The sequence below is a fragment of the Salvelinus sp. IW2-2015 genome, linkage group LG16 (genome assembly GCF_002910315.2).
Source record: "Salvelinus sp. IW2-2015 linkage group LG16, ASM291031v2, whole genome shotgun sequence".
NCBI classification, from domain to species: domain Eukaryota; kingdom Metazoa; phylum Chordata; class Actinopteri; order Salmoniformes; family Salmonidae; genus Salvelinus; species Salvelinus sp. IW2-2015.
Window position 1 is genome coordinate 15,856,809 of NC_036856.1, and position 15,723 is coordinate 15,872,531.

Consider the following 15,723-nt stretch of genomic DNA (forward strand, 5'->3'; position numbering starts at 1 on the left):
ATCTCACATGACTCTATTAAACTTTTAATAGTCCCCATTTCTCCAACTAGGTTTCCTGCTACTGTATCACTAAAACAGCTGCTGCAAATCCCACAGCAGACCACTGATGAGACACATTGCCCTTTCACACACGCACACACACAGACTGACACACGGACGGACATACACACGCTGACGTGAAGGACAGAGTAGAGAGGGAGCGAGAGGAGGATATGCAGAGGAAGACCAGATTAGAAAAGAAGATGCAGACAGACATGGGTTCCCATGGTGGATCTATGAGAGCATCTGCATCAGACTGAGCTGCTGTGTCAACATGGACTCCTCCAGCTGGGCTGGGCCATACAATACATCACTCACACGAAGACTGGAGATGAAGACAGACACACTGAATAGACAGAAGAGAGAGATGAGAAAAAAGAAAAGAGAGATTGGCAGGGAGGAAACAAGAGTTGAAGTGTGACTGTGTGAAGACGAGGAAGACAGAGAAAGAAATGAAGATTAAGATAAATAGTGAGGCCTTTGCAGAAAAAAAACTAAGAGGGTGAGACTGCCACAGACGTAAGAGAGACAAAAGAGAGGGAGAGTGACAGAGGGAGGCAGCGAGGAATGACAGGAGAGATAGACTGAGGGATGGAGGAGAGGGGGAGGATGGAGGAGGCAGATTGACAGCCTCCGTTCCCTGGGACACATGAATAAACCAGCACAGCGTGTATCGCCCCAGAGAGGTATGGGAGAGACAGACGGAAAGAGGTGAGAGAGAAAGGAGACAGAGAGGAAAAAAAGAGAGCGTCTCCATAATCAAGCCATAAAGTAGAGCAGGAGCGAGGGAGTGATGGGGGAAGCAGCGATGGCTCTGAATGAGTCAATCATGATTAATCAAGACGCTTCCCGCTCTCCATTCAGGCGCTCCACTCCCTTCTCTATCTCCTCTGCTCAGTACATGCACACAGTTAATTAGCCAACATTAGTTTCAAGTTTTATTGGTCGTATGTATGGGATAGACACGGAATAGACTGTCCAATGAAATGCTTACTTGCAGGTTCCTTCTTGACAATGCAACAACAATAAATACTAAGATAAGAACAAAGTAAATGGCTCAGTAGAATAAACATTTTAGCATAAGTATAGTACAGGAAGGCACAATTTATAGTCCAATATTAACAGACATTTTGGGGAATGGGGGGCAAGTGTTTAAATCGGGCAGTATTTAGCAATCATAAATCATTACAATATGTTCATGTTTTCTTAGGCCTACAGTGTATGGTGGCTTTGATGTAGCTAATAACCATTCAAATTAAATCTGAACGATTTTCTCAGCTTTTCCATACAATGTGTTGTCGCAGAGGAAAAACAATCACCAACTCATCAATGCTTCTCCGAGGAGTCTGTATCCTGACACAGAAAATAGGGCACTTTCATATTTATTTAAACGCTGGGCTCAGATCCAGAGGAGTCCATGGGGTGAGAGAGCAGAGCAGGAAGGAGAGGAGGAAGAGGGCTGGAACCACACACACAAAATAACCAATAGGAAGAGGGTGTGTAACTGTCTGTGTATGCATAACACTGCATATCTGTGTGTAATGAGAAATAACTGAATGTGATGACAAGTTATGCATTTGATTGATAGATGGAATATCTACACAAGGGTTTTGCGGAGGTACCAACTGGGTCATGTCTCAATGTCTCCAATGTTATAATAAAACAGAACACGTGGTGGAGAATTTCTAAACCTAAATCAGGAACCCCACGGAGCAGACAACCCATTCTTCAAATATTCCATGCCTCTGTGCCAGAGTACATGGAGGAATACCTCAGAGCATTATTCAGCCCAGAGAAGAAATGAGACAGGATGTTTTTAAATCAACACTTCCGCCTTGTGGAGTTACAATGAACTACAAGGACCTCAAAGCTCCCCAGGCATTGACAATGTCCATATGAGACTATTTAAATGCTACTGTACATCAATAGGCAGAGTATTAGTCTTGTGAATGTCATACTTCATCTAGCAGTAATACTGAAATAATGAAAATATACTAGAGCTCCACTGCATTTTCACCATGGCCTCTTGGAGTAGTAGATACATAATGACAAACACGCACGGCTGATTTGATTGACTTTATTTGTAAGGCACCATAAGTACTTCCTTACTGCAGAACATTTCAGTTATGTATAGTAAATGTGTTACRTTTTATATTTCACCTTGTTTAAATGAAGCTATGATTTCATGACACTTTTTTTTGTTGCCAAAGTACACACTTTAGGTTTTACATTATACACAAAATAAGTATTTAAAAAATGACCTTTACAAAGCTCAAAATGCTTACAATGCTTCACGCTTTGGGGAAAGGGCAAGCGATTGGGTCAGGTATAGGTCAAAGTACTGCAGTTCCTCTAGTGTCACATCAGTACTGTAGGACATAGCACAGGAACCATCCAGGACAGACAGAAGATGCAGCCATATACACGTAAAGCTTTATATGTATAACTGTATACATAAACTGGTCCCCACCTACTAAACAAATACATAGTTCATTTGTATCAGAATTTAACAGCTTTTTACTCTCATTCTATTTTATAGCGATAATATTCAAACAAGTGCATTGATCACAGAGAATGTGTACCAATTTTTTTTTAAACATTTCTTCGCTAATAGAAAGGAATATAGTTCCCCAAGAGACATGCGTTTGTGTGCATCTAGCTACTCACACTCGTTGCATATCACTACTGTTTAAGTCCATAGGAGTAAGTTGTGCTCACAAGCTTGGAGAGCCACACGTCAATCCCAGGTTCACCACTGACTGACCAACGTTCAAATCTAATATTACAGAGGTTTATGAATGCATTCACATACGGCTATGGAATCATCTCAGAGTTATCTAGGAAATTTACACAAATCTATATACCCTCACAGTGTAACCCACCAAAAACAGAACGGAGAATGTCTATTAATATAAGGGAAATACAAAAACATACAGTACATCACATGCTGTATCACAGGCTGGGATCAAAACAATGGTCAGACAATAACACCAATTACCTCCCAATGAATCTTACAGTAAAACCACCACAGTCACCATCACACACATCTTCTATATTCCCCATAGCTCTAGGGCTGCCTGGACATTCAACCCAAGGTTCTAGACCTTAGTTCTAGCCCGAACCAGTACCTGGGAGATGATGAATATGACGACATTGCCTGCGACGCCCAGGATTCTTCAACTCAAAGTCCCATTAACCAGCTCTGCAAACGTTGTAAAACATATGTTCGGAACTCACCAAAATATGGAGTTTAGCGGAGCAACTATTGTCATTACTGCATTTACACACAGTATGTACTTCCAAAAACAGCCCGTCTCAGACTAGACGTAACATAGTAAACATAAATCCAGGACACTCAAATTAGTATGATGTTACGTTTGGTATGGTTACATAAAACAATGTTACTTAAGCCAAAAGGAAGGAGGGTGGGTGGTTGGTTGGGGTGGGAGTATAACGCGAACATCTAACAAACAAAAAGATAACGCGTTCGAATCTCATCACAGACAACTTTAGCAACTACTTTTTAGCTACTTAGCATGCGAGATAACACTTCCCCCATCCTTAAGCCTTTAACGCAACTCCCAACCTTAACCACTAGACTAGATAACGTTAGCCACCTAGCCAACCTTAGCAACAACAAATTGAATTCTTAACAAAACATTTGCAATTTGTAACCTATCATACCATACAAAATGGATGATGGACATCCACAAATTAATGCATACGAAACGTAACATATCATACTAAATGGAGTGCCATATTTCGGTGATTACCGAACGTATTGTCATAACGTTTGCAGAGCTGGTTAATGGGACTTTGAATTGAAGGATCCTGGGAATCAGAGGAGATCATCATATTCATATCATTATTTCTTCAAGCCCAGGTACAGCTTCAGTTCTCGCCTACAGCCCACTCACGGGTCCAGGTAATATCGTATCAAGCTGTCGTTTCTCGCTCTGTTTCTCCAATAGGTTGTGAGAAACATGTAGGTTCAATAGGTTGTGGGAAAAATATATTTTTGTAAATGCACATTAAACAGTGGCTATTTGTGCTTTATGTACTCAAAGAACAGCTCAAAAACATTACGCTAACTATTCATTGGCCATGGACAATAGATCAAAATATGCGAGTGCTGTTAATGTATTGTATACAAGAGAAAGCTCAATCATGTATCATTTTTTCTTATACAGAGATTCATCTTTGAGTAAAAAGATAGTCGGGGCTGAGTGGACATTTTGCATAATATGTTCAATGCCGCTGCCTAACAATAGGGGTTGACAGAGATGTCAACCCGTTTCCTAAAATAGACCGGAGGACTCCTGTTCAAAGAGGTGACTCAATGGACGTCAGAGCTGCTTTCTATAACACTTACTGCCCTCTAGTGTTGGAGGCAACTACTCTCCTCTACTGCATCACCGCCAAAACATAATATTAGTGCACTTTACAGAAAGTAGAAAAAAAGATCTGCAGGTCTTTTCTACTTTCCACAATGTTATCATCGCTGCGATCTGGACATTCGGACTGTTGTTATAGTACTGATAGCATGCCTTTCATGGAAGCTGCTGTGTGTGGATATGTCTAAAGCAGCTCAGTGGGTTAGACCGGGTTCTTTGGGGAATTTGTCATAGGGGGTGGATTTGTTGGAGGACTGATAGCACAGACTTGAAGAGAAACAGCATGAAAGTAGCTCTAAGGTGTTTTTCGTTTCCCATATACAATTTTTATTATACATCTCTCTACTTATCGAGAGGTCTTTTTTTCAATACGTCCTACTTTCTTAAAACGACTAAAAGCAGCACTAGAGTTTGACTACGTAAGAGCACAGCTTTACATGGCATTAAGACAGGAATGCTTCTTTCCCAACTATAGCCATCAGGGACTGGAATTACCTAGTTACACTATTCCCCAAGAAGACTGACGTCTTTCAACTACCCTCCTTCAACTTGGGGGCGATTACTAACCTGAAAATCGAAGTGCACCCAACTATCAACGCAGGATTTTCAAGTTAGGATTCAGACGTCCATAGACCGGTTTCGATGTAGCTCATCTAAGATGTAGCTCATCGTAAGCAAGCAACAAAGTCGTGTACACCAACCGATCGAATCAAGTTGACACAACAGAGGCTAGAGAGCTGTGTAACGCGAGCCTGTCTGTTGGATCTCTTCTGGTTTGTTATTCCAATTATACTGTGTGACATTCAGGGTCCCAGATGGGCCCTGGTTAAAAAGGGAGGAAGGAGCCGCTCAGCGACGGTGGCGTGCAAACAAATATCCACTTATGAGAGAGAGAAAGAACACAAATTAGCAAAATGGAGGGGAGGAGAGAGTGATTAAAGGAGAAGTTTCCCTTTTTTCTTTTCTTTTTTTTTTTTACAACCAAATGTCTATTATTGATGTAAATGGCATGTTATAGTACAGTCCAGAATCTTTTGTGATTTCAAGTTTGAGAAACTTAACCCAAACAGCACATCAATTCTTTGTCCTCGTCGTGTAGTATGGGGCCCCCAAAAAACACGAACAAAGGTTCCAAAAACACCCAAATATGTATTTGTAGAAACAGCAAAGCTCGTAGTAGTGATGCAGGGCTTTAGATGCTGTACACATGAAATTGTGTCATTCCGAACTTTATCCAGAATGTTATATTCCCTTTTGGCGACTCAAGTAGTTTCCCCTATCCAGCTGTTCCATTTTCCGTGTAGCTTGCTGCATGTAACTGCCAAAATAAGAAAAACACCCAACACAAAGCGTCTTAATAGGGCATTGGGCCACCATGGTCGCCAGAACAGCCTCAATGCGCCTTGGCATAGATTCTACAAGTGTCTGGAACTTCCTGTGTGGAAGCACCTCATGCTTTCAAAACACTTTGTATCCCTCATTTAATCAAGTGTTTCCTTTCTTTTGGCAGTTACATGTAGAATGGACGGAGAGATATAGCTTGAGTCGCAACAAAATGGAATATAACGTTGAGGATAAAGTTTGGAATGACAATTTCATGTGTACAACATCTAAAGACCGGCATCACTACACTAAAAGTTTTCTTTCTCAAAAACATTTGAAATCACAAAAAAGGTGTCTGGACCCTTATACAACATGCTATTTACATCAAAAACAGAGATTTGGTTGTAAAAAAGGAAACTCCTCCTTTAAAAGAGGGAGAGTAAAGAGTGAAAATGTGGTCAGAATGGAAGGAAAAGGGACAGTTGGTGGTCCGTGACAAGAATACACAATTAACAAAAAGAAATCAAGCAATATCTGATGAAATTGTAAAAAAAGAAAAAAAAATCTCAACACTGTACACAGTTGGAATGACGGCAAAAGCATCAGATAGGACGAGAGAGCGAGAGAAAAATAGAGTAGAATTAAAAACCAAGCATGGCAAATATAAGTAGGACGATTAGGGAGAAGGACGTAGGGGAGAGGAGGAAGGCTGGCATGGATACATAGCAGGTATACAGGACCACAGCCCTCCGATGCTGCTGATATGCGGTGGAGGGAGAAAGAGAGGGAGCTCTAGTCGGACTTGTCCCCGTCCTCCTCACGGTGGTTGTCGGCTCCCTCACGGGACGCCTTCTCTTCCTTGGCCAGCTGGGCCTGCGAGGCAAGGATGGAAGAGAGGGAGAAGAGGCCTGAGGAGGAGGTGACGGCCGGCAGGGTGGACTGGCTCAGGCCCAGGGGCATGGGGGTCATGGGCAGGGCCAGACCCTGGAGCTGGGACAGCTGGTGAGCCTGGAGCTGCTGCTGCGGACAACAAACACACAGCTCAAACACAGGGGAGGTACAGATGGGTGCATATGGCTCTCACACGCACACATATGCACATACACTGAGGGTATACGATAAACATATATGTAGACACACATTATACATAAACCACAGGAGGCTGCTGAGGGGAGGACGGCTCATAACAATGGCTGGAATGGCATCAAACACATGTATTCTGTTACAGCCATTACTAAGAGCATGTCCTCCACAATTAAGGTACCACCGGCCGCATGTGACATATACATACACCGAGTGTACAACATTAGGAAAACCTGCTCTTTCCATGACCGACTGATCAGGTGAATCCAGGTGAACGCTATGATCCCTTATTGATGTCACCTGTTAAAATCACTTCAATCAGTGTAGATGAAGGGGAGGAGACAGGTTAAATAAGAATGTTTAAGCCTTGAGACAATTGAGACATGGATTGTGTATGTATACCATTCACAGGGTCAAATTACTGAAGTGTCTTTGAACGGAGTATGGTAGTAGGTGCACCGGTTTAAATGTGTCAAGAACTACAATGCTGTTTGGTTTTTCACACTGAACAGTCATCTCTGTATCAAGAATGGTCCCCCATCAAAAGCCCATCCAGACAACTTGACACAAGCTTTTGACACCTTGTAGAGTCCACAACCTGACAAATTGAGGCTGTTCTGAGGGTAAAAGGGGGTGCAACTCAATATTAGGAAGGTGTTCGTAATGTTTTGTACACTCAGTGTAATATACACACAAAGATCGTTTATCATCATCTTCAATACCTAAAAACACCAGACAAAGCTGAAGGAAACCCCAGAACAGCAGATGCATCATAAAAGACAGTGAAATAGTAGCAGTAACCCCACAGAGGAGGGGCTGGAGGGAGCAGCCTACCCGGATGATGGAGTTCATCTCTGGAGGGGTGACCTGCTTGGCCCTCTCGATGGCCCCCAGGACCTGCTGCTGGTGCTGGGGGATAAACACACACACAGGGGGGGGGGGGTAGATGGATCAACACTACCAACACTGACCCTGTGCTCCTCACCCATTCAGTTATTCAGCCAGCTACCACTAACAGAACACAGGGCTCTGATGGAGAATCAATGATCTACTCCCATGTTGGAAAGGGTCAGGGTCATCTTGTCATGGACATAAATGAGCACATCTTATCTGGATCACAGCAGAGCGCACTGGCCCCTTTGATTACAGGGCTCTCAATGATGAATGGAGGGAGGACAGAGAAAAATATATTACAGGGAGGGAGGGAGGAGGAGCGGTCAAATGAGAATGATCTCATTCCAGGCTAAGGTCGCAATGTGGGGTTGGGGTTAGGGGTAAAGGGTCAGGGGTTAGAGGGTGGTCTTACCTCCTGGGACAGATAAGGGAGGACCTGGGCACAAATCCCGTTTAATCTCTTCACAATTTCAGCCTGAGGAGAAAAAACATATCAGCCCTTAGCTTCATTTAACACCCCTCAGTCTCACAACACAAACAAATATACAGAATGTAGGACCTTAATTTGATCACTCTTTTGTTGCTGAGAATTTTCCTGCACCGATTTACACTACCGTTCAAAAGTTTGGGGTCACTTAGAAACGTTTTTGAAAGAAAAGCTACATTTTATGTCCTTAAAAATTACATTAAATTGATCAGAAATACAGTGTAGACATTGTTAATGTTGTAAATTACAATTGTAGCGGGAAACGGCTGATATTTATGGAATATCTACATAGGCCCATTATCAGCAACCATCACTCCTGTGTTCCAATGGCACAGTGTTAGCTAATCCAAGTTTATAATTTTAAAAGGCTAATTGATCATTAGAAAACCCTTTTGCAATTATGTTTGCACAGCTGAAAACTGTTGTCCTGATTAAAGAAGCAATAAAACAGGCCTTCTTTAGACTAGTTGAGTATCTGGAGCATCAGCATTTGTGGGTTCGATTACAGGCTCCAAATGGCCAGAAACAAATAACTTTCTTCTGAAACTCGTCAGTCTATTCTTGTTCTGAGAAATGAAGGCTATTGCATACGAGAAATTGCCATGAAACTGAAGATCTCATACAACGCTGTGGACTACTCCCTTCACAGAACAGCGCAAACTGGTTTGAACGGTAGTGTACATAAAATTCACTGAAAACCCACAGTTATATTAACAGTATTGCACTTTTCAAGTAACCAACTTTTGGCCAGCTAATAGCCTAACCACCGATCAAGCAACATGCAGGATTCTTTTGCTGTGACAATGTAGGTCAAATTAAGATCACACATCTGTACATATTACATCATGTTCGGGCAGTGATTATTATAACCAACTCAGATATGCAACACAGTGTTAATTGTGTTACTTTCTAATTCAGCGTGATATCGGAGAAGAGACCTCATCACACTCATTTACCATGCACCATTACACTCTTATCACTATCATGCACACCGACATCTCTTGCTCTCTCCTCTAAAAATGTATTTTGTCTCTCCACTCTTCTTTCTATACGCACACACACAAGATCACATCACACACACAAAAATAAGAGGAAATGCCAAATGTTTTGTCAGGCGGGAGCACAATTCATCTAGGCTAACCGGAGAGAGGCCTCGCAACTGGCAAGAACATTTTTATTTATTTTTTAAATAAATAAATAAAAAGCAGAGAGAAAGAAGAAACAACACGAATAACCTCTTTTCAATATCTCCCTGGCACAATCCCAGACTAAACTGTCTGGAGCCCCTCAGCTGGAGAGAACAGAATGCTCAGGAGGAGAGAGAGAAAGCGAGGGAGAGTGGGAGGAGGAAGAGAGCAGGCTGAACACAAAACCCAGATGTGAATTCTCCTCGACATTCAGTTCTACACACCCCCTTCAATTTCAACTCTAATGCTGCCGCAGTTCATCTGCACCCACTCTCACACACAAAGGCACACAAAGCACGTACTCACACACACACACACACAAACGGGCTAACAAAAATGCGGATACACACACATAGGCAAACATAAGTGGGGATACACACACGTAGCTCCCCTCGCGCTTTCTCGCCTCTGAATTTCTAAATATTTCATCCCCGTCAAATAAAGGAGTAGGGGTGATGAATTGTACTCATGAGGCAGAGTGGAGGCTGTGTATGCACTTGTGTGTGTGTGTGTGTGTGTGTGTGTGTGTGTGTGTGTGTGCAAGCGAGCGTGTTTGTGACGCTATTTTTCACTGCGTGTTCCGTGCTGCTGGTGTGGCTATCAGGGAGGAACCGTCAATCTTTTAGGGTGGCCGCGATCGCCAGACGAGGTCGCAGATAAGTCCAGGTCCACAGAGGCACATCGCTCTACCCCAGCGGCCTGCCCATAAATTACTCCCCACACCCCCTGATCAATGGGCACTGGGCACCAGATGAGCCCCTTAGACAGTAGTACGCTACTCTTCCACTGATCATGTAGGAATATACCTAGATTAGAGCTTTAACCTGTGCAGTACTGTACTGCTCCTTCCATTAGAACAAGCCCTCTGTGAGTAATGATGCTTTCTCATCGATGCCACAGAGAGATGATTCACTGTCCGTCTGTCTACAGGCAGCATGATGGGAAGTAGGGGTGTGCCGACATGGTCGTACTCGTATCCGCAAGTTGACAGTTGATAGTCGGATCGGATGATATTAGTGATCGGTAGACGTTGGCAAAACACCTCCCTGCACATTCTCACTGCAAAAAAGCTGCAGATTAAGAGCAGTGAACAGAGGGGTGTGTGTGTCCTCAACTTGCAGCGGGCACCCACGTTTGCTGTCTGTCACTCAGAATGCGCAGCAGCGGTTCATATTTTTTCTCCTACGCTTGCCCCGCTTGTTAGATATTACGCACATTGATAGCAAACATCCTCGCTAGAGGTCGACCGATTATGATTTTTCAACGCCGATACCGATACCGATTATTGGAGGACCAAAAAAAGCCGATACCGATTAATCAGACGTTTTTTTGTTGTTTTGTAATAATGACAATTACAACACTACTGAATGAACACTTATTTTAACTTAATATAATACATCAATAAAATCAATTTAGCCTCAAATAAATAATGAAACATGTTCAATTTAGTTTAAATAATGCAAAGTGTTGGAGAAGAAAGTAAAAGTGCAATATGTGCCATGTAAGAAAGCTAACGTTTAAGTTCCTTGCTCAGAACATGAGAACATATGAAAGCTGGTGGTTCCTTTTAACATGAGTCTTCAATATTCCCAGGTAAGAAGTTTTAGGTTGTAGTTATTATAGGAATTATAGGGCTATTTCTCTCTGTACGATTTGTATTTCATATACCTTTGACTATTGGATGTTCTTATAGGCACTTTATTATTGCCAGTGTAACAGTATAGCTTCCATCCCTCTCCTCGCCGCTACCTGGGCTCGAACCAGGAACACATCGACAACAGCCACCCTCGAAGCAGCGTTACCCATGCAGAGCAAGGGGAACAACTACTCCAAGTCTCAGAGCGAGTGACGTTTGAAACGCTATTAGCGCGCACCCCGCTAACTAGCTAGCCATTTCACATCGGTTACACCAGCCTAATCTCGGGAGTTGATAAGCTTGAATTCATAAACAGCAGAGCTGCTGGCAAAACGCACGAAAGTGCTGTTTGAATGAATGCTTACAAGCCTGCTGGTGCCCACCATCGCTCAGTCAGACTGCTCTATCAAATCATAGACTTAATTATAACATAATAACACAGAAATACGAGCCGTAGGTCATTAATATGGTCGAATCCGGAAACTATCATCTCGAAAACAAAACATGAATTATTTCAGTGAAATACGGAACCGTTCCGTATTTTATCTAACGGGTGGCATCCATAAGTCTAAATATTCCTGTTACATTGCACAACCTTCAATGTTATGTCATAATTACGTAAAATTCTGGCAAATTAGTTCGCAATGAGCCAGGCGGCCCAAACTGTTGCATATACCCTGACTCTGCGTGCAATGAACGCAAGAGAAGTGACACAATTTCACCTGGTTAATATTGCCTGCTAACCTGGATTTCTTTTAGCTAAATATGCAGGTTTAAAAATATATACTTCTGTGTAGTGATTTTAACCCACCGTTCCTAGGCCGTCATTGAAAATAAGAATATATATATAAAAAAATAAAAACGGCATCCAAAATTACCGATTTCCGATTGTTATGAAAACTTGAAATCAGCCCTAATTAATCGGCCATTCCCATTAATCGGTCGACCTCTAATCCTCGCCATGTGATTTATCATAGTAACAGGCAGCAGAAATCTAAATCATCAGACCGAAAACTGATCGGGTGAAATTCTGAAGCAAGTGGATGGAAAAATACAGCTTTCCTCTATCCAATCATGGCAGCAGGATCAACATACAGCCCACCCTTCTCTTTACAGCCAGTTGAGTCATTTAGACCACCTAGAACCTCACACATGACTGATTGACATGAGAAAGATGCGTGCTGGCACCCAAAAATAACTTTCTTTCCCCGATCACGGATAATAAAATAAAAAAATACTCGGATCATAACCGTAGTCCGGAAATTGTCCATATCCATTACGATTCTTGTTTTGTCCGACTACTCGGCACACACAAGGAGAAGAACAGATTCCTCTCTCAGATATCACTGCTGAAGGAGGGGTTCCTATTAACGTAGCACGAGAGACTTACCTGCTTGTGCATTTCGATGTTCAGCCCATAGGACATCTCATAGTACTGTAAAGTAGAAGGAAGAAGAGGCGTTATTATATATACAGTATAATAATGGAAGGAGGGAAATGACATTATGTCCTGTAGACAGATTGTCTATATGCATTTCTGACTGTCCCACAGAGCAGTCTACAGCAGCCATCTCCTGGGTGTCATGTATCATGTCATTACATCAGGTCGAACCCTTTACACACATCCTGTTATAGGTGTCCTTCTGTGTGTCGCTGTGAGAAGGGATGGTGTGTGTGTTCTGTGTTAATGAGCGGGCCAGTGGCTCAGCATTTGCCCTGTTAAATCACCCTCTCGGTCTGTGAAGGCATGGGCTCCAACGCTCTAAAACAAACACACATACACACACACGAGAGAGGAGAGCAAGCCTTCCACCCCAAACGGCATGTCCCTAAAGCAATTATGGTGCTGGGGAAATGGAGGTGCTTGCGTTAGCAGGCGGCGAAGCGGGGGAACCCGATAGGCAATTAGGGGAGGGGGGGCAGGCTGGGCTGAAGCTCCACACACACTGACCTGCTGATGGATACGAGTGCAGCGCTGCACAGATTAGATGAGATTAAGCCAGTCAACGGATCAATTAGAGACAGAATATCAGACAGCTACACAGGCCTGGCAAGAGACAATGAGATTAGCGAGAGGTGGAGAGTATGTGTCGGGGGGAGGATGTAGGGAAGAGGGGGAGGATGACATAACGACATCAGAGACAAAAAGACCACAGATGAGATGAGGAGGAATCATAAAAGGGAGGAGAGAGAGAACAACGACATAGAAATACACAGAGAGGAGGGAGAGGCAGGAGAAAAGGCGAAGAGAGAGAAATAGATGGGAACAGGGCTACACAGGAGGAGGGGGTAAAATAGAGTAGAGACATGACAAAAAGAGAGAGAAATCATATGCTCAACATCGCTGCAATACTGCTATATGTTGTAGTTGCAAGACTAAAAGAGTGCCAAATTCAAAACTATCCCATAATAAAAAGGTGAAAGTATGTTTTGTTGAGATATCATATCATTGCAGTGTTTAACATCCCCCTGCCTGTACAGTAGTTGGTATGAATGTGATTCCATGTGACTGGGCTAGCGGGCCCTGGGGCAGACTGACAGAGCAGGGTCACTCACTCACGCACACACAGCACAGAAACACACACAGACTCTCACCATGATATAATGACGCTGCATCTCAGACTTCTCACTTGCCAGCTTGTCACACTCTAGTTTCAAACTGCAGAAAAAGGAGAGAAAAACAGAACATCTTTTTAGTCTACAGGAAGCATCCATCATATCTCTTCAGAGAGCCAGGAAATTATTTCATCCTTCCCTCAGCAGATCTAACATGGTGTCAATCCATCAAAGGATCCCAAATATACCCCAATAAAAGGCCAATATATACACCCAGATTGCTTTAAATGTCCTGCCTATAAATAGTGGCTGGTTGGTGAATGTGCAGCTCTGACGCGTCGCAGACAGCCATTAGCCGTAATCATGTCAGTGTGCTCGCTGCAGATGTCACAGGAGGTGACAGGACAAAGGAGGCCAAGTCACAAACTTGGCTACCATATTAGAATGGTTCCGGTGTTGACGTCCCCCCTGGAAAGCATTCTGATTAATAATGATACAGAGGGAGAAGAGTTTACATCAGACAAGGGTTTATAATGGTGTATTTACATTAAGATAGTCTTTGGGATCTGGATCTGTGCCGTCAGTGTCACTGTGAATGACGGCTCAATTAGGCAGAGCATTAGCTGTGGCTATTCTCATCATTGGTCCTAAATGGGAAACTGCTGCTCATAGCCACCACTGATTCTGTCACTTACATGGAAAAATAGTGGATGCAAATGGAATCATAAAAGTGGCGCTGTTAACCCAGCCCAAAGTGAAAAGGTTAAAGAATAAACCACCTCATTACAATTCAAGAGCAGTCCTCAGATTCCCTGACCAAACAAGTGCTCAGGGGGCGCATTTCATTCAGACAGCTCTCTCCCTCCGGCCCTCCATCTCTACTCCTCTTTCGCCTGCAGCCTCCACTTAGCCAAATCGCTTTTCCCTTCAAAAAAAAAAAAAATCCAACAGCAGCCACAGAGGTTGGTTGTCATGACGACCAGCATCCCCTGCTCTCACCCTACCTGAGACCCTATTGGGATTGTCTTTGTGCGCCTGTGATTGGTGGAGGCGGCCCAGGGGTCCAGAGAGACGCTCTCAAACGACACTTTGATAGAGTTTTATTGCCGCTCCTTCCGCCTCTAAATCGCTCCTGCTGTCATCTTTATTTTGATTTATGTATTCCCTGAACTATTTATGCATGTGAAGGAGGGGGGGGAGCGACAGTTACAATGCTCACTACTATGCTCAGGAGACCGCCTGCAGAACATTTCCCTTTAAAAGTGCTGAACGCAGCGTTCTACAAAGCCTTGTCTATGGCGCTTCAGCTCAAGTCAATAGGCGGCGCATATGCATGCTACGAATTCGGCGTAGAGAACAGGTATTCTTTTCAACTGCTTCTGTCTGCCTCTGAAGGGGGTTAAACGGGGGGGTGGGGGGTTGTCAGGGGAATTACACACCAAAGCCCAGGCACTGAGGTGTTCATGCTATAGGAACAGACTGATGATCAGACAGACAGGAATTTCACACAACGAAAGAACATAGGCTTTTATCTTGCTCTCCTCTGATGAAGCTCAATGAAACAGGGAGGAAAGAACCTTAGCCAATACACACTCTAGTTCCTATACCACAGGTAAAGAGGGGGAACCAGATGCAGTCGGAGCAGTGCAGCTGCTTCTTCAAAGGCTAGAAATCAATAAAGAAGAAACCTTCCTTGGTCCATGAACTCCATTTAAGTCATGAATTAAACAGCAAAACACTGTACACTCTGGGACATCTCAATCCAGGTAAAACTAATTACCTGATACCATCTAGCAATTGCCAATCTTGTTGGGTTGTGGCTATAGTGGTACATCATAACACTGCTTTCTATTGCATGAAAGAACAGAGTTGTAGACTCGGCTTCCAAATGGAAGTGACACACACATCTATTGATCTGCTCCTAAAAAATATGCAGCAGAAGACCATTAGAACAAAAAATGTGTTTGTCTTGCTGTGAATTATTTGGTATTCTAATCATGTAGGTTATGCCCTTGTGATTTTGATAAAAGAAGCATGTGGTGCACACTACACGCTTATGGCAATGACCTAAGAGTAGAATTCAAGTGCTCTAATCTGTACTCTCACCAACAAATATAATATGGT

General features: G+C 43.1%; 1 protein-coding gene across 3 annotated transcripts in view; it reads right to left on the bottom strand.

Annotated features, from left to right (window-relative positions):
* Positions 1-2,102: 2,102 nt before the first annotated feature.
* The window catches only part of LOC111975535 (guanine nucleotide-binding protein subunit alpha-11), a 118,274-nt gene continuing 104,653 nt past the window's right edge, over positions 2,103-15,723 (bottom strand). For 2 of the 3 annotated variants that reach the window (XM_024003857.3, XM_024003860.3), the window contains 5 exons: positions 13,639-13,702; positions 12,434-12,478; positions 8,146-8,208; positions 7,674-7,748; positions 2,103-6,776 (listed from right to left, as the gene is read on the bottom strand). In XM_024003857.3, the coding sequence (XP_023859625.1) occupies positions 6,549-6,776; positions 7,674-7,748; positions 8,146-8,208; positions 12,434-12,478; positions 13,639-13,702 (475 nt within the window). In that variant the 3' untranslated portion in view covers positions 2,103-6,548. The remainder of the gene's footprint in view (positions 6,777-7,673; positions 7,749-8,145; positions 8,209-12,433; positions 12,479-13,638; positions 13,703-15,723) is intronic. The other variant, XM_024003858.3, reaches the window with a different exon arrangement.